Here is an 18544-nt window from a genome sequence, read left to right as displayed (position 1 = left end):
GTGGAAAGTTGACGTTGATAATTAGCTCTGGGTTCAATAGGTATGCAATGTGTTAGGCTGGGTACATACTACAGTCAATTTCTCCCGAAGTGATATCATTAGCGATTTTACCAACGACTGAAAGCCCAGATCAGCATGCCAATTCATGTGTACACACTATACATGTTTTACAAGATTTACCTTCAGATCTGTGCTCTTCATCTGTCATAACCATTGGCTGAAAAGATTGTGACTCTGTAAACTCTGTGGAGGTCTGATTGTGAGTGTATACACACTGAAGAATTGGAACAACATCGTTCTATCATTGAATGAGATTTTTAGTCCACTTATAATATCTAATGAAACGATACGATGCGCTTTGGAACGATAATTATTCATCGTGAGTGTACAAACTAATGTGATATTGGGCATAACGGTCGTATATTGTGTGATTGGCCAGATTATTGGGTGAAAACCTGTAGTGTGTACTCAGTCTTAGAGATTATACAGCATATGCTATGCAGTTTTGATGATTAGCTCAGCAATCTCCTAGGTTCTCATGACATAAATCGCTTTACAAAGTGTTCTGCAAAAACATTCTCAGAATGGATAGATTACTTTTGTAGTCTATGATGTACAGGAAAATGATGTTCTCAAATTTATAAGTCCCACAGGTAACAAATGAAAATGTGACTTTTGTTTAGCAAAGGCTCATCTATGATACCAATATACACAAAGCACAAGAAAGAAAAGAAAGTGGCAGACTACAGATATAATATTAAGTCTTTTCTTTATAACATTTTAACAAACATAATGGGTGAAAGACATCACACCACAATAAGCTAGGGCTTTACACTGAATAATGTGCATTGTTTTTTGTTGTTTGTATTCTGTGCAACGTAAATGAAAAAGCACTGTCCGTTTTTATGTTCTAAAGATATTTCTGCGGGAAACAAGGTCATCTACAAATTCCTGGCCCACAATGTTTCTTTATGTGCACAAATGTGATTACTTGTCTACTTACTGCATTATCAAGCTGCATGCTCACGTCACAATCTTTGAAAACACTCCTTTTAAAAGCATCTGCACCTAGTTTTATAGATTGGTGTATTCTTGGGAAAAGTCGCATGGTGGAAACAGTAAAGGTGCCACATCAGAGCCCAACCAAGTTCCACTGAAACATTTCAGTTTTTCTTCTAAAATAATGCTTGTTTTAGCTTCATTTATGTCTTAAACCGGCGGTTCCCAAAGTGTGCGCTGCGGCTCCCAGGGGTGCCGCAGCGCTGTCACTGGGGTGCCGTGGGCCAGCCCTAGAAAAAAGAAAGCAAACAGAAACTTACCAATCCGTGCGGCGCTAGGACCCAGCAGCCTCCTCTCTCCCGCAGCTGTCACTGAATATCGACGTCAGTGACAGCTGCGCGAGAGAGGAGGCTGCTGGGTCCTAGCGCCGCGCGGATTGGTAAGTTTCTGTTTGCTTTCTTTTTTCTATAGCTGGCGCCTGGCGCGGGGCAGAGGAGGAGGGCAGATGGCAGAGGAGGGGGACAGAGAGCAGAGGAGGAGGGCAGATGGCAGAGGAGGGGGACAGAGAGCAGCGGAGGGGGACAGATGGCAGAGGAGGGGGACAGATGGCAGAAGAGGGGGACAGAGGGCATAGGAGGAGGGCAGATGGCAGAGGAGGGGGACAGAGAGCAGAGGAGGGGGACAGAGGGCAGAGGAGGGGGACAGATGGCAGAGGAGGGTACAGAGGGCAGAGGAGGAGGGCAGATGGCAGAGGAAGGCAGATGGCAGAGGAGGGGGACAGAGAGCAGAGGAGGAGGGCAGATGGCAGAGGAGGGAGACAGATGGCAGAGGAGGGGGAAAGAGAGCAGAGGAGGAGGGCAGATGGCAGAGGAGGGTGACAGCGTGAGAGAGGGCAGAGGAGGGTGACAGCGTGAGAGAGGGCAGAGGAGGGTGACAGCGTGAGAGAGGGCAGAGGAGGGTGACAGAGGGCAGAGGAGGGGACAGCATGACAGAGGGCAGAGGAGAGGGCAGAGGGGGCAACGTAAGAGAGGGCAGTGTGCCTGGATGCAGAGGGGGCAGTGTGTCTGCATGCTGAGGGGGCAGTGTGCCTGGATGCAGAGGGGACAGTGTGCCTGGTTGCAGAGGGGGCAGTGTGCCTGGATGCAGAGGGGGCAGAGTGTCTGGATGCAGAGGGGCATTTTTGCATACAACTAAATAAGTATTTCTGTCGTGACCTAAATACTTATTACAATTTTTTGACCCAACTACTTCTAAAACAGGACTGCTCAGTAATTATTTTGGAGGGGTGCCTTGAAAAAATTTGGAGACTCTAAGGGTGCCGCGAAATGCAAAAGTTTGGGAAACACTGTCTTAAACTAATCATGATAGTGATGGAACATTGCATCTTAAGTACAGGTGCTGTCCTGGCCTGCACATTTATACGCTTCCAAGCTGAAGTAGGGGTGACATGCCAAAAGAGCACTGTGATTTTTGCACCTTTTCGTAACAGACCTGTTTATTCTGCACACAACACACAGCCAGAAGTGGTCCTTGGAGGTGTCTTCTGTGCCTTCTTGTACTCTAAACAAATATGTGTTACAAAAGTAAAGTACAGTTGGGAAGTGGAATTGTGCCTTTCTGTTCAAAAGCTTATATTAATATGTCTTTATAATTGCTTTAAACAAATAGTATTTAATGCTTACAAAAGTGGGGTTTTGTGCCTTTATGTGTGTCTCTTAAATATATGTTTATACATAATGTTTCATTTAGTGTCTGCAGATCAGCTGCACTATTTCCTGCCTCCACTAACAATGACATTTTGGCCATTGAACTTGGTTTGTGAACTTCTTAACAGTGCCCCTCTGAAGCTCTCAGAAGTTGCCAAATCCTGGACAATGCAGTTTGTGCCATGACCTTTTCATGTGTCCAAAGTACTAATTAAATTTGCTCGTCCCCTAGAAGGCTAGCCAAGAATGTCTGATTGCCAAAGCCATAAGACTATATGAATCGTTCCATTGTTTCAGTAGCAATTTTCAATAGAGTATGTTTTACACTCTTATTTGAATGTGTTTGGCTGGTTGTAGAGTCTTCATTGATGAAATCCTATACTTATATAAGTTCACATCCTGTTATAGATTAAAAGGGCACTTAACCTAAAAACACAATTACTTACAAAATCAATAAATAACATTTCAAGATATATATGTTAAAGTCATCATTCACTGTAAATTCACTCATTTCTGCTAGTAATATAATTGTACACAAATACTAGGTTGCATTATTGAGCTTAATCTATTTTGCTTTAATATTCTCTTTGTTTCTCATTCTATAAGAGTATGTTTGGGCTAAAATCTTAGAAATGTACCGCCTTTTACTAGTCTATTTATGTATTAGCCTTTATTTTAGGTGAGGTTCAAAAGTCTTAATAAGATCAAAAGTCTTTAGATAGGTATATACAGGCTTAAGGAAAGTGAAATTGGGGAGTGCTTAATTGAGAGTATCATAACAGGTCTGTGCAGCTGAACACTGTGATAAATAACAATATATATTTATTTTATTGTTTAATGCTTTAAAGTGGTAGGTGCTATTGAATCAATTTGCTATTTATAGATTATACAATTCTAAGTTAATGCAATATGTATACTATGTGTGTGAGGCTTTGTATCTTGCCTCGCAGTACGTGCAAGGTTCAGTGTAAAATATTTGTGAGCCAATGGTTTAATCCAATAAGTATAACACACTCATGCTGCATTCAACAACTGTGTAATCCATTTTGTTTGTGGAACAGTATCCTTATTCATACTGAGCAGTAGGAAGTAGTTACAAAATCACAAGTATAACCATACTACTAACTGTTCCACTATCCCAGTGTGCATTATTTGTTCTTGTCCAGCTTACATAACAAACCAAATCAAGCAAATCCCTTACGAAGAATAATCTCTGTGATAAGCCATGTTGAAATGAGTGATGTACTTAGGTTGTTCTTGTTAATACCTGTCAGGCTCCATACCATACATTACAAAGACAATAGTGCAACATGATTTTTTTTTTCGACAGTATACATGACCCAGTAAATGTTCAGATATAGAAGCATATTTGGCAACTTTGGAAACTTCTTTTCCAGAAGGTCTGGGTGGTAGGTGGGCATGTGGGGGCGGGGCTTGGAGAATCTGGTCATTGGCCACGCCCCTGAACTGAAATCCCCACTTTGACTTAAACCCTGCCCCCTTCATTTAACTTACTAAACTGGCCGGGATCTGCAAGGTTGCCCAGCTCTCCCTGGAGTCCGGGAGGACTCCCAGAAATATTTTAATGGGAAAGAACTGCAGGTGGCCCAGTGACCCAGCCCAAGGTAGCCCACTATGAAACTGGCCCGGGGGGCAAATGCCCCCCTGCCCTCCCGCCCAGCCTGCCCCAGGTGTATGTGTAGCATCACATTAAATAACTGATACCTCACTTCCCCTATTTATTTTACAGGAACAAAACATGTTCACTAGCAAATTTGTGATACAGCAATTAATGATACAGTATATTTGCATAGGTTGTCTTTCTGCAGTATGTGGGTTTTGTTTTTCAGTTCTGCTGTTTTTAGTTCTCTTTTGTCTAATGCCTTGCTGTGGTGTAAACAATGGTTCACATTGTTAAGGCTAATATGCTTGAGAAAGAAAATACAATAGGTTGGTAAAAAGTCTGTAATCTACAATTCAATAGGAAAAAAAGAAAACAAATATTTTCAATTCAACGAGAGAGGAGAAATATAAATATATAAACTATTTTGGAGTTATTTTGGTTGTAGAACTTCCTTACATTCCTTTCTTTAGAAACTGTCTCCCTGAGTCTGATGTATGCATATATCTGTGATGGATTTACTATTATAGTGTTTAGAAAAAGTGGAACCTAATTTCAAAGTCTGCAAAGAAAGCGTACAAGTGACTTAAATACTTGCAAGCCAATCACACACTCTCACACTTTCTGGCTTCTGAACTGCTACAGATGATCCAAGACAGAGATGCATCACCATCCTTAGCAATGCCTGCTTACTCTAATGGAAAGAGCGAACAGCAAGCTAGCTTGATTAAGTGAAAAATTATAAGAAAATAATTGGAATGTTGTTATTGGTTATTATTGTTTGATCTGGTGCAAAATGAGCACATCTTAAACTAATAAACCTTTATTTGTGTGCAAAATATTTTAGTTAATAAGTATCCATTGAGTTTGAAAATATAGTAGTTAGTCCAGACATGTACAACCCCATTTTCTACTCAACAGTGAACTTAAAATGCAGCAACTATTGCTGTATGCTATTGTTGTAACAATGTTACTTCACTCTGCAAAATAGTTAATCCTTAGTCTAAAGTACACATCTGATTAGTTGGATTAATTTCTGAGATAACACTGTACTACTTTATAATATCAAATCAAAAATTAATTGTCCGAGATTAATCTTTCTGAAATCTCATTACACAGGTCACAGTAGCATTACCTACCTTGACCAGCATTAAAAAATAGCAGAAATGAGTGATGAATCACTCATTCAGCTATAGTCAAAGGGCCCGATTAATAACTTGAAGTTATTGCAATATGATTGATCTTGTGCACTTAAAAATTGTCTCACCCCATAGAAAATAAGCTAAAAAATGGGTGATAGCAAGTAAGCGTTTATTCACCTGCGATCGAGCACTGGGGTCATGAGTTTAATTCCCAACCATGTTCTTATCTGTGAGGAGTTTGTATGTTCTCCCCGTGTTTGCGTGGGTTTCCTCCGGGTGCTCCAGTTTCCTCCCACACTACAAAAACATACTAGTAGGTTAATTGGCTACTAACAAATTGACCCTAGTCTGTGTGTCTGTGTGTGTATGTTAGGGAATTTAGACTGTATGCTCCAATGGGACAGGGACTGATGTGAGTGAGTTCTCTGTACAGCGCTGCGGAATTAGTGGCGCTATATAAATAGATGGTGATGATGATGATGATGATGAGCATCTGAAAATTGTTTGTTCTTTAGTTTTTGGTGCTCTATATAAGACATATATTGAAAGTTGTTTGTAGCCCTAAAGGAGCAGAAGAACAATGTTTCAACTGAGATTAAAATATTCTTTTACAATGTACGGAGTATACAGTGTAATGTATTACTTTGCACAAATATACTAGATCATGATCATATGTAAAATAAATATCTGGATAAATGTCTGTACTCTCCAATGAGTGACCTAGCTGGGCAGAGCTTGTTGTTGTTTTAGGTGAGTTCTGTTATGATTTCATGACACAGATATATAACATATGGTGATCAGTTGATTACTTTGATTGCACTTTTTTAGCTTAAGCATAAATAGAAAACAATGACAAACTGACTAAAATGTTCTTTCATTTATAGGGCCTGAGTCATTAAGGAAAGTAAGGAAAAAAGCAGTAAATGTTCTCCGGGACAAACCATGTTATAATGCAAGGTGTGCAAAGTAGTATATTATATGCAGATTAATTTAAACACTGTCTGTCTTTTCATCTAGCACACAAATAATTGATAGCTTTATTTTCACACTGAAACTTAAAGTAGATCTAGGATATGATCTACCCCAACTATAAATCTGACCCATAATTTAAATTTACCTCCCCCACCAATGCAACATGGCTTTGCCCAGGTGCATAGTTACTACTTTTCTATGCTTTGCTCTCCTTAATGACTCAGGCCCGTACTGTCTGTGTGTATGTGTACTTTTTTTAAACAAAGTATTGCGTAACACTTGCAAGCAACCAGCCAGCTCCTATACATATTGTATTGAAGGATTGCATATAACATTTGCCTTCTATTTAAGTTAAAATGATTTCACGTTTATCTTTCTTTTAAGAGTTCAAAACTGCAACTCATTTATTGATGCCACATGATTAAACAGTCCACATCTGAACAACGCCATGCAGCAACCAAATTATCACAGATCGTATAATGGGTGCTTGGTATAACTTCTTTGCTGTTTTGTGGGATGTCATTAGTTCAGGTGTAATCCTCTAATAAAACACTGTTCTTGTTTCATTGAAGAACTCTTATCTTAAAATAGTTACACCTCACAGTACAGGGTCTAATGTGGATTTATTGGAAGTAAGTGTTGCCACCTATTGGCAATAAGAAGGTACAGCAGATATTTATCTTTACTTCTCACTCCTTAGCGAAATAATATTTCTTACCTAGAATGATTGTAAACACATTTGTAATCCAACGTTCCTGCTCTCTGTAATCCATCATCCCAACCTTAAATTCACTAAGAAATATCTTGTGGTGATGCTGATATTTAATCTGGGGGAAAAGAGAAAATCTAGTGTAGAGTCATTTTACACAGAATATAAAACTGATGTTCAAATCTAATACAGGGGCAACAACATTTTAATATTGGAGAAACAAAAATAAAAGCTAAAATAAGTATAAATATACATATTATTATTGGATATACACCATACCAATAGATTGGTATAATTCCATATTAAAGATAAAGTAATATACTGATTAATAAAATGTACAGTTTGATTAAACTCCAAAATGAAACACATTGGTGCATCTAGTCTGCCCACTTCAGTTCGTAGAATTTTGTTAATGGTTTTCTTCATTTTTGTAATTGTGTATGTGTGGATTTTAGGTTTAACTCTCAACAACAGCTTTGTTTTTCCCATGCATTTTGGATTCTGTGATGATAATATTTTTCCATGAGGGCACTGCATATGAAAAACTCCACAAACAGGCACATAAATGTAGATAAGGTAATTTCTCCTTTTCCATTACAAATTATACATTACCGTAAAACTAGATGTATAGGGTCAAAATGGTCCAAATCAAGATGTGGGTTGCATATAGATGATGATGATGATGATACTGATGATGATGAAGATAAGTATGAATGAGTAGCAGTCCTGTGCAAAATTAACATAACTTGCATATTATTTCTTTAAATGTGTTGTATATAGATTGGATGCTAATTTTGGTAGATTCAGGCAAGTAGCACATCCTATATATGTAGTTCACCGTGTTTGCATTACTAATATACTTGTAGATGTCTCAGAAAGATTGGAGAGATTTCTTTTAAATCTGATAATTGCTGTGCAATTTTTTTGGTGCCCAGTAAAAGAATTGATATTTCATATATTGCATAAGCAATAATTCAAGACTTCCGCACAATGACTTTGGTTTGACAGCTTGCCATCTTGACTATTTTTACTCAGTGTAGAAGATTGTGATGCGTGAAAAATGTTTGTACTACCATGATTATGTAAAAGTGTGCATTTATAAAATGGTACCTGTGGTTAGCTTTTAGTTGGGATATTATTTTATGTTTTTATACTGAAAAATGTCTTTATTAAATTTGACTTAAAAATAAAAAACCCAGATTTATAGGTACAGGTTATGCATTCATTCAAGTACAGGTCGATTTGAAGTGGAATAATTGTGGTTAGATGTAGTACACTACATTATTTGCTGATATGCAGGACTACATAGTGAGATCAGCCTTTATGGGCAGAACGAAGCATTAATAATGTTTTTTATGCATATGTGTTATATAGGTTAGTTGGAAACTGAAATGTTTAACCTTCTTAGTTGTATTTTCTATATTTGTTGTATTTTCGTTCTAAAACTTTTTTACTGAATACTGCTGAATGTATAATTAGCATGCTGATTTGATGCATACTATACTACTATAGATTTTTGCATAAGCCTTGGCTGGATTCAACAGATTCAACAATGCATATTTACAGCTAGACTTCCTGTACACAACATGGGAACACAGGTTATACCAGGAGATACTTGAGTCGTTCTTAATTCACTTGCCTACTTTGAAGAGGGATGGGGTGGGAGGGCGGAAGGGGGCGGAGCATGTCAAATTGTATCATTTTGGCACCGCCCCCATATTTTGTTGCCATGAATTGCGTCATTGAGGGCCGTCTGAGACAGGATATGTGAGAATTGCCTGCTCTCCCGGGAGGCCAGGAGACATACCCGGAATTCAGGAGTTTCCGGGACATTACGGGAGAGTAGGCAAGTATGGTTAAATGTGATACAGAGATTACTAACTTACTCTTAAATTCATACATTAGGTGTGTAGCTGTTGTCTGTATCAGCATAAGATAGCAACATTGTATATGTTACCCACACCTCTTTATTTACAACAATAAAATGTTTTTTTGTATGTTGTTTGCTTACCAATGACTAGTTTTGTGTTTGTTTTACTTTTAAACTTTATTTAGCAGTAGCAGTCATTTCAATAATGTCCCAGTAATGTGCTACATTTGCATTGTTCTCATGCCATTTTATCCATTGCAAATGATAGCAGCAAATGCCAAAATTACAGAAACTGTGAGATGTTTACCTATGTGGACATATACTTTTGTCTACAAACTCCCATCTGCCAGGGGTGCTAGTACCAATCATCATCATTATCATCAACATTTAGTTATATAGCTCCAGCAGATTCCGTAGCGCTTTACAATTGGAAACAAACAGTAATAAAACAATACTGGGTAATACATACATACGTAGAGGTAAGAAGGTCAAGCTTACAATCTAAGGGACAATGGTTTGATACACAAGGGTAAGTGCTACATAATATTGCACATTGGAAAAGCTAGAATGCAAAGGTAACAAAGTATTAAGTGGGCTGTATGATCAGTCACACAGCAATGTTTGCAGTATACCACCATTTTTACAGGTCTGTGCTAAAGTACATGCAAGCTCTGAGGAACCTGCCGTTTCTTTGCTTTGCAGTTGGACCCTAGCATTAATAATGCCTGATTACTTCCCCACATTGCAAAACCAGGGAAAGTGTTGGGCATGTGAATCTATAGATGCTGTGACTTGAATCTGGCTGTAGAATGGTATTCCAGCTAAGACGTCCTAAGATGTCAAAACAATCATAATACAATTTTATTCCGTTTTAATTACTGAACTTCTAAAAAACTTAATTTGTATATCATACAGATTAACCATGAAAACATATAATTTTATCAGGCATCATGAAGAGTGAGGTAATACAGGGTCATTAAAAATAGGGGGCTTTTTTAGGGACAAATCTTCCCAGGGACAAATCTTCAAAACCTGGGATGGTCCTGGACAGTTAGTTTTATCAGGTAACCATTCCCACGTTATGACTAATGCACATGTGACAATGCAACGCCATATAAAACATGGGTTCTCAAACTTGTGTCCTTGTAAAAGTAGGCTATCTGCATTTCTTACTCTGGATTAGAAATAATGAATGCTGTTTTCAGTATGTGCATTACCTCATTCACACTTGTTTATTAGGAACACTAATTCCTGCTAAATCTGCATGTTTGTTGCACATGTGAAAAGGCGCAGTGTCTCTGGAGTGGTTCTATAACCTTTATTGTTTAATTTACCTTAAAATTGTCTTAATGTGCCTCCTTATCTTGAATATTAAAAGTGATGGCGTTTCCAGCAAATAAAACTGGACTACTGTAATTCGGGTACACGAGGTGGACATATAGGATTAGATTCTCTCAATAGTGTTACATGTAAAAGTGTATTACTTTATTAATTATATTTATAATAAAGTAAAGAATTTAATTTGAATGGCAGAATGTTTAGTACATACTATTTACGAAATTACAATAAATCTATATTATATTGAAAAAGAGTGTACTTTTTATGGATTAATAATAGCATTATTATTTTTATTATTATTATTATTATTATTAATAATATAAATCAATTTTATATTACAGATAAAATATAGCATTATCTTTGCTTACATTTCAAAGTGAGGCTATGACAAAATTATACTTGTTTTAATTTTAATCCCTTCACTAGCAGAACAGATTATTCAATCATGTGTCATAGAGGATTATGATCTTTTCTGTTGTTTCGCTTCAATCCAAGTCTCTCTACTATTGTAGCCAGATGCCTGTACAAATGCTGATTGTGTCTTCATGCTGCCAACTAGTAGTCATGGTTTTACTGAAGTCCCTTGACTAATCCATCACATGAATCACATGTTGCATTGTGGCTCTGATTATTGGAGTCATTATTCAAAACTTGACTGCACACATTTTAGATTTTCTGGATAATACAATATAGTTGATTCAAAGGTAGTTACTCATTAACTTGCAACAGTGGTCATAAGGCCAGAATCACATGGAAACGCCAGGAAAGCGTAAGGTCAGCTGTTTCTGTCAATGCTATAAATTCTACTTTCAGAAAATGATTAGAACTGTGTAACTACATTTGAACACTAAACATTACATAACTAGAGTAATGGCCAACAACCTTATGTAATGAAATAATTTTGTTCTACTAATTTTTTTTCTGTTTGGTTTTGTGCAGTTATGCAAAATAGAAAAAGAGGTGGGGGGCCTGATAATGTAGTGTATCCCCTTCTAAGAAACCCCTGCAACCATTGCTGGGCCCCTACCCAAATTTAGTTATGGGACATGGCTATACCTTTTCCACCATTGCACAATGCCAATGGTTAAAGGAAATTGTCCAATGCTAGCAAAGCATTAAATCCATTAAAATTATGTTTGTTTTTGCTGTTTACCACACCTCTTTTTTGTTGCTACAACTCTACATTTGATATACTAATATATGCTTTTGCTTAGAAGGCAACAACATAGTTTTATGGGGAGCACTTTATAAAAGTGTTTTAAGAAAACAGCATTTCTTTGGGGGAATTCACTTCCCTCCGAAGTACCGCCGCGCTAAAACTATTACCGTTATTACGGCAATAGTGCACGTAATTACCGTTATTATGATAGTTCTAATGCCGGCTTTTTGTTCTCAGCTCCCTGAGCTGCGAGCAGAAAGCCGGGTTAATATTACCGTAATAACGGTATTATCTATAATGCGGCGATACTTCGGGGGGAATTGAATTCCCCCCTATAACTGGTTTCTTTTCTCCTCAGACATAATAATAACCTATTTTTTAACTCTTTAACAAATGTCCACCACCTTTTCGCAGCACACAGGCATGGACTTTAAACTTATGTGACATATTTTTATGGTGCATATTGATGGCGGCCAAACACTGACACATCAAGTGTGGATGCACTTCTGGAGTCAGACTGCTAATGGCTGCCTAGAACTCCAGAGAGACAATCCGCAACTATTATGAAAGGTTTCTGCCTGCTTGTTGGGATTCCCTGGCGGGAGAGACAGCTTATTCATATGGGTGCATTAAATTCTTGAAAATAATCATAAGTATAATCATGGCAGGGTGACAATTTTTTTGTTTAGTATTTGCAACTCATTTAGCTTCTATAGCCATAGAAAACACGACTATTTAAAAAAAAATGGAATCAAAATAAAGTTCTACTTGTTACAAAAAAATTGTATAAAATTTTACTTATTACCTAACAAATAAAGTTATTATTGTTTAATCAAATGTGCTAAAATGAGCGTGGTCACGAAGTTGTAAACCACATCGGTCACCAAGGAGATAATGAACTGTACAAAGTGTTCATTATATTTGTGTATTAAAAGAAAGAGGTTAGAGTATATTTTTGATAAATATACTAAAGAGCTACTTGTCAGTTAAGTGATTTGTTTATTATACAGCACATCTATTTATGGAAAGATTACTTGCATGATATTATGTGCCGTAAAAGTGCCAGAAGAAAATAGAAGAGATATATACTTAAATAGTTTGTTATAATATTAGCTGAACTTCACAGCTGGATTGTTAAAGAAAGAATAAATAAAAGGTTAAATATATTATAATGTTTGTTCCAAAACACTCAAGGAACAGAAATCAACAGTAACAATAAAAAACACTAAAAATGGCGTAAACATGTTTTATTGTACATATTCACAAGGGTTAATAAAAAGAAATTAGTGTAAGCTGAATTACAGAGTGCTATACATTAATGAGCCTGAAGTATTGGTATCCTTGTTTCCCCTTGCTGTCAGCTCCAGGAATAAATACAGTATTCCTCTATGGGGCAAGAGAAAAGTTTGAAATAGTTTCCAAGCCCTGCCGCCTCATTACTACACCTGCTCCAAACTGTTACAAAGTGGTGCTTGAATCTTTTTGCTGAATAAAAAGTTTAAATATAAATTCTTGAACTTTAAATAGATTAAGCTAATTTTCAGCAACATGAAAGTGCTCAAGCCAGTTAGAACATGTTGGCTGTTAAACGGTTGCATTGTATACTATTTTTTTATATATCTTCCCATGCAATTGGAAATTTGAAATCAAACACAGTAAAGCTCACTGTTACAATTGAAACAAGTTTAAAAATACAATTAACTTTCTCCCTCCCCATAGGAGGGCTCAGTTCTTGGCCCTCTCCTCTTTTCTCTGTATACTGCCTCCCTGGATAAATTCATCACTTCCTTTGGTCTCCAGTATCACCTCTACGCCAATGACATTCAACACTACCTCTTTTCTCCTGATCTTTCCCCTCTCCTCCTCTCTCATCTGATTGCCTCTCCTACATCTCCTCCTGGATGTCCTCACATTTTCTCAAATTTAATATAGCCAAAACAAAACTCATTGTCTTTCCTTCTTCTAGATCTTTATTGCACCTTGACCTGTCTATCACTGTTGACAACACCACATTCTCATCTGTTCCCCAACTGTGCTGCCTGGGCCTCATTCTTGACTCTTCCCTCTCCTTTGCTCCACACATTCAATCTCTTGACCAATCCTGTTGCTTCCAACTATATAACATTGCCCGCATCTGACCCTTCCTATCCCAGGATGCACCCAAACTATTATGCATGTGCTTATCATTTCCCGTCATGACTACTGTAACCTTCTCCTCACCGGCCTCCCCCGCTCCCACCTTGCACCCTTTCTTTCTATACTTAATGCAGCTGCTACACTTATCATCTTTGCCACTCTTCTTCTGCCTCCCCTCTCTCCCTTGCCTTATACTGTCTCCCCTTCCCCTAAAGAATTCTCTTTAGACTCTTCACCCTCACCTACAATGTCCTCTCTCACTACACAGCACCATACATCTCCAACCTTCCCTCCATTCATACTCCCTCCCGTTCTCTGCTATCAGCTAATCACCGCCGCATCTCCTCCACTCTGATCAGCACATCCCATTCCTGAATCCACGATTTTCTCCTGGGCTATCCCCCCTCCACTGGAACTACCTCTCTTGTTCTATCTGACTCTCACCAAGTCTGTGCATCTTCAAACAGGCACTGAAAACTGTTCTTAAGCCTACAGACCACCTGCCTAACCTTCTCTCTGTGCTTGATTACCTCACTCTCTGACTTCTCCCGTTCCTCACATGTGATCCTTTTGCCACTGACTCCCCTTTGTGCTTGCTGTCTGTTTGCACTCCTTTTAGGATGTAAGCTCTTGTGATCTACTTGGGATCAACTATCATTGTTATCTATTATTACTAGTATTACTAGCTTTAGATTGTAAGCTTTAGTGAGCAGGACCATCTTCCCTCCTGCCTTTATACCTTTTACTTCTGCTCCAGCTACACTGGTACTAGCTTGGCTTAGCTTTTGGAGTTTTGGTATTACTCATTTATTGTTCTGTGCCGTTATAGCCAGTATGGTCTACTGTTTGTAATCTGCATGACGCTGCGGAAATCTTGTGGTGCCTTATAAAAAATAATAATAATAAAATGGATTAATTTAAGCTTGAATAGGCAGACAATGGAACATTTTATAGTTTAACGTCTGTCTACTGCAAGCTGTGAACAAAATTTCGAGTTTGAGTTAACAGTTGTGGTCAAACAACATTCAATATTTTCATTATTGGTACAAACAAAATTCAAAGTTTTACAAACTTATGATCACTTTTTTCTCATTGACTTAACAAGAAAAAAAAGTGGCTAATAAGGTGTCATCAAGTGTTTAACTTTTTTTTTTTCTTTATTCCTTCACTTTTTTCCCTAAACCATGCAGAAACCATGCAGAAACTGCAATTTAGGCATTTGTAAGTAAAATTTAAAAAAAGCCTAACGCAGGAGATAATTGAGATATCTCCTGTTCTAGGCACAGTGCTGCATTTAACAGCAGTCCCCATAATACTCGGTCTGTGCAATTTTATCAAGCTCTGAATAGTTTAGCTTTTCAGGTCACACATATGCAGTAAAGACTCCGGGTCAGAACCCAAAGTCTTCATTAGATAAAAGTCATCGCAGGGACAGCATCCAATCAGATGCGCTGTACTGACATAACTTATTTATTAAATTGGCCCGAAATGCCTTACTAGAAACAAACTTTTTCTGTGAAGTAATAGAGTAGTTAGACAATGAGAAAGGTCTGAAAAAGCTTATTCCTGGCTCAGTTTGGCATAGGGATGTCAAACATGTTTATAAAGATTTAGTCCATTATATTTTTCTTAATTATTTCTCTTTGTAATATTTGACTCCAGATATATATATATATATATATATATATATATATATATATATATATATATATATTATTTTGAACATTATGCCCATCTCCACTTGGTTTATAAAGGTATAAAGTAGAAAGCCATTTTTTCCCCAGTGTTCCTTTAAACTAGATTATCTTCTACACTGTTGAACACACTTGTCCTTTACTCCATTAAATGTTTGTACTACAGTCCCATGCTTTGCTGACTTTTACAAACCATAATCATTTCTACTCTCTAGAGTAAAATCTTCCAAATTATTATAAAAGTAAAATCTACACTGTTTTAGGCTGTCAATTGCTACTCTTAAAATAGCAAATAACTTTGGTTATACTGATAGTGGTAAACCTACAAATTCCTTCATTTTGTTACATTCTGTTCTTATGCAAGAGTAACCCTTGAAGTAGTGAAATCAGGTTTATAATGCTTGAACTTACCTGTCACTTGACATTAAAAAATTGTGTTTCGTTGCTTATTGAATGTGACAGTTAGTCAGCCCTGGATCTTGTAGAAGATTGCTTTAGTGTTTTTGTGTGGCAGAATGAGGACACTTTTACATATTTAGTTAGATGACTTTTGATGTATTTTCTATATATCCATGATATAATGTAGTTTGCAGATTTTAGTTGGGTGATCTGATAAATGATGAAATGGTATAAAACTAACGCTATAAAACCTTGAGATTAATTAGCTTCTGGCTGATATAATGCATATTAATATTTAATTGGAAGGTTTAAGATGTGCAAGTCGAAATCAGATGGATTACTACTATCATTTATGCCTGTCTTGTATAAATAATCCCTTAACACTAGGATTATAGTTTTATTTGGGAAATGTAGTTTGTTTTATATTAGCAAATTTTGTTACATTGTTATATCATTGCTTTACTTATTTAAATCTGGCTCCAATGTATGAAATCACAAGGTAATAATAAGAATTAGATATAACGCAAAGCTGGATCCCATAATGACATCTCACAAATAAATAATTCATTGGCAGGCCATATTCATATAAATAATGAATCACCTATCAAAATATTTAGTTGATTTTGTTTCAATAATTGGTGTCAACACATTGGTTGGATAAGGAGTATTGAAAACAGACTGTAAAATATTAACTTTCAGGGATTCTGGTTTGAAGTTCATTTACAAGTTACTTCTTGCAGCCAACAGGCATTTAGATCAGATCATGGTTTACTGTAATTTCTAAATTCTTTCAGAACTATTATTTGTCTAAAGTCTCTCTTAGATACATCAGTGAAATTGTGTTTTACTATTCCAGGGCTTTAACCATGGGAGGAAAGTTGAGCAAGAAGAAGAAGGGATACAATGTCAATGATGACAAATCAAAAGATAAGGACAAAAAGGCAGATGAAGCAAATACAGAAGAAGAAGTGACAACTAAAACTAATGAGGAGACCCAATCTGTTGTAGAGAATGCAGATGCAAAAGAAAATAAAGATGAGAAGAATGACAAAGAACCCCAGCCTGCAGAGAACAAAACCGAGGTCAAAGAAGGGGAGAAAGATGCAGCAAATAAGGATGCAGTACAAAAAACAGAGTGTGAGAAGACAGAGGCTTGCTCTGATGCCAAGGTCGAACCTCAGAATGCAGAACCTCCTGTATCTAAGAAAGAGGAAACAACAGTTGCAACTCCTGCTCCAACTGCCAATAGTGAAGGCTCTAAAGTCTCTGAGCCTACCGCTGAGGCAAAATCTTCCCAGCCTTCAGAAGCACCAGCACCAAGTAAAGTAGAGGAAAAGAGCAAAGAGGATGGGGAAGCGCAAAAGACTGAGGCTCCCTCCGCACCAGAGGTCAAAACTGAGATCGCTCCAGCTTCAGACTCAAAACCTAGCAGTGAGGCTGCTCCATCTTCCGTGAAGTCTCCAGAACCTGAAGTACCTAGTTCTTCTACTAAGGCCTCAGAGCCTGCAGGACCAGCTGATGAAGTTAAAGCTGCTGACGTCCCAGCAGCTAATTCTGATCAAACCGTAGCAGTTCAAGAGTAAGATGGACAGCCTGTTTGAAATAACCACTTAAAACAACCTGCAATGATGTTTTCTTTGTTTTTGATTTATATATTTTTTTCAGCTATACTAACAAACTTGATTTAGATTTGAAATAAGTACATGTAATGCCCAGAACTATATAAAAATCCAAATAGTATTTTTGTGGGGGAGAAAATGTACAAAATACACATTCCACCAACTCTGTTAATTAATAGATAAATTAAACAAGAAAAGTTTAGATATAGATGTTTGTGAGCATTTTTTCTTACTTTTTACATCTAAGCAGCAGCTACAAAACAGAAAGTCAACATACAGTAATACCTTTTTGTTCTCCCTTCTGCAATAAGATTGCAGGAGAAATGTTTTTTGAATTTGCCCATAGGGCTTGTGCCAAGGCAATCAAATATTTTTAGGAAATTTTGTTTTTATTTGCAGTCAGTTAATTTTTTTATTTTTTTAATGCAGTGAATAACGGCCAAACTTTTCCAACAGAACCCACTCTAGCTGTCTCTTATTCCTCTCCAGATATTTTGGAAGTAACAACATCCTCATTCTACTTAGTCTACCTAGATTTCTCATGATGAATTAATGCATGTCTGTGGTTGGGTGCACCTGTAGTTCTGTTTTATTGGTCAGTGGAAATAATAATAAAAAAAAGTCTGCGTTGATTTGCAGTTCCAGTTTTTCTTCCATTCTATGTCACAGACACCAACACAACACTCATTGGAAAGCAAGTAACTAATAAAAAAAAAAATGAAAAAGAAAAAAAGAAAAATGAAAAAAAGAAACAAAAAAAAACGGAAGATGTAAAATGGATGCTTTGAAAATATATGTAATTGTATAAATGGTGCAACAGTAATAAAAGTAAAATAATTAAGAAACAAATGCTTAGCAGTTGAGTCCTTTTTATACTCAATTTTCATTTATTCTGTCACACTTAAATGACTGTTGATCATATTAGCTGGTTTACATGACATTGTGGTAATATATGAATATTAAAGTAGAGTTCCAAACCAGTTTAAGGGTGTGGAATTCCCACTGCCATCCAGTGTGTGCTTCATGACCTGGGAGATATTCAAAGTGAGCCTTTATGTGTCAGATCTAAGATGACTAGTCAGTCTATGTGTTGGGTCTCTGCTGACAGTCAGGTGTTTCAAATATGGGGACACACATATGTGTATGTGTAAATACAAATCTTGGGTCATTCAGTGGTAGG

General features: G+C 37.1%; 1 protein-coding gene across 2 annotated transcripts in view; it reads left to right on the top strand.

The window, feature by feature from the left end:
• BASP1 (brain abundant membrane attached signal protein 1) overlaps nucleotides 1–18213 on the top strand; it is a 67244-nt gene extending 49031 nt beyond the window's left edge. For both annotated transcript variants that reach the window (XM_075212910.1, XM_075212911.1), the window contains exon 2: nucleotides 16602–18213. In XM_075212910.1, the coding sequence (XP_075069011.1) occupies nucleotides 16612–17328 (717 nt within the window). In that variant the 5' untranslated portion in view covers nucleotides 16602–16611 and the 3' untranslated portion in view covers nucleotides 17329–18213. The remainder of the gene's footprint in view (nucleotides 1–16601) is intronic.
• The last annotated feature ends 331 nt before the right edge of the window (nucleotides 18214–18544 follow it).

This window comes from Mixophyes fleayi, chromosome 5 (assembly GCF_038048845.1).
Source record: "Mixophyes fleayi isolate aMixFle1 chromosome 5, aMixFle1.hap1, whole genome shotgun sequence".
NCBI classification, from domain to species: Eukaryota; Metazoa; Chordata; class Amphibia; order Anura; family Limnodynastidae; genus Mixophyes; species Mixophyes fleayi.
The sequence above is the reverse complement of the archived record's forward strand: the minus strand, read 5'-3'. Positions and strand labels throughout refer to the sequence as shown.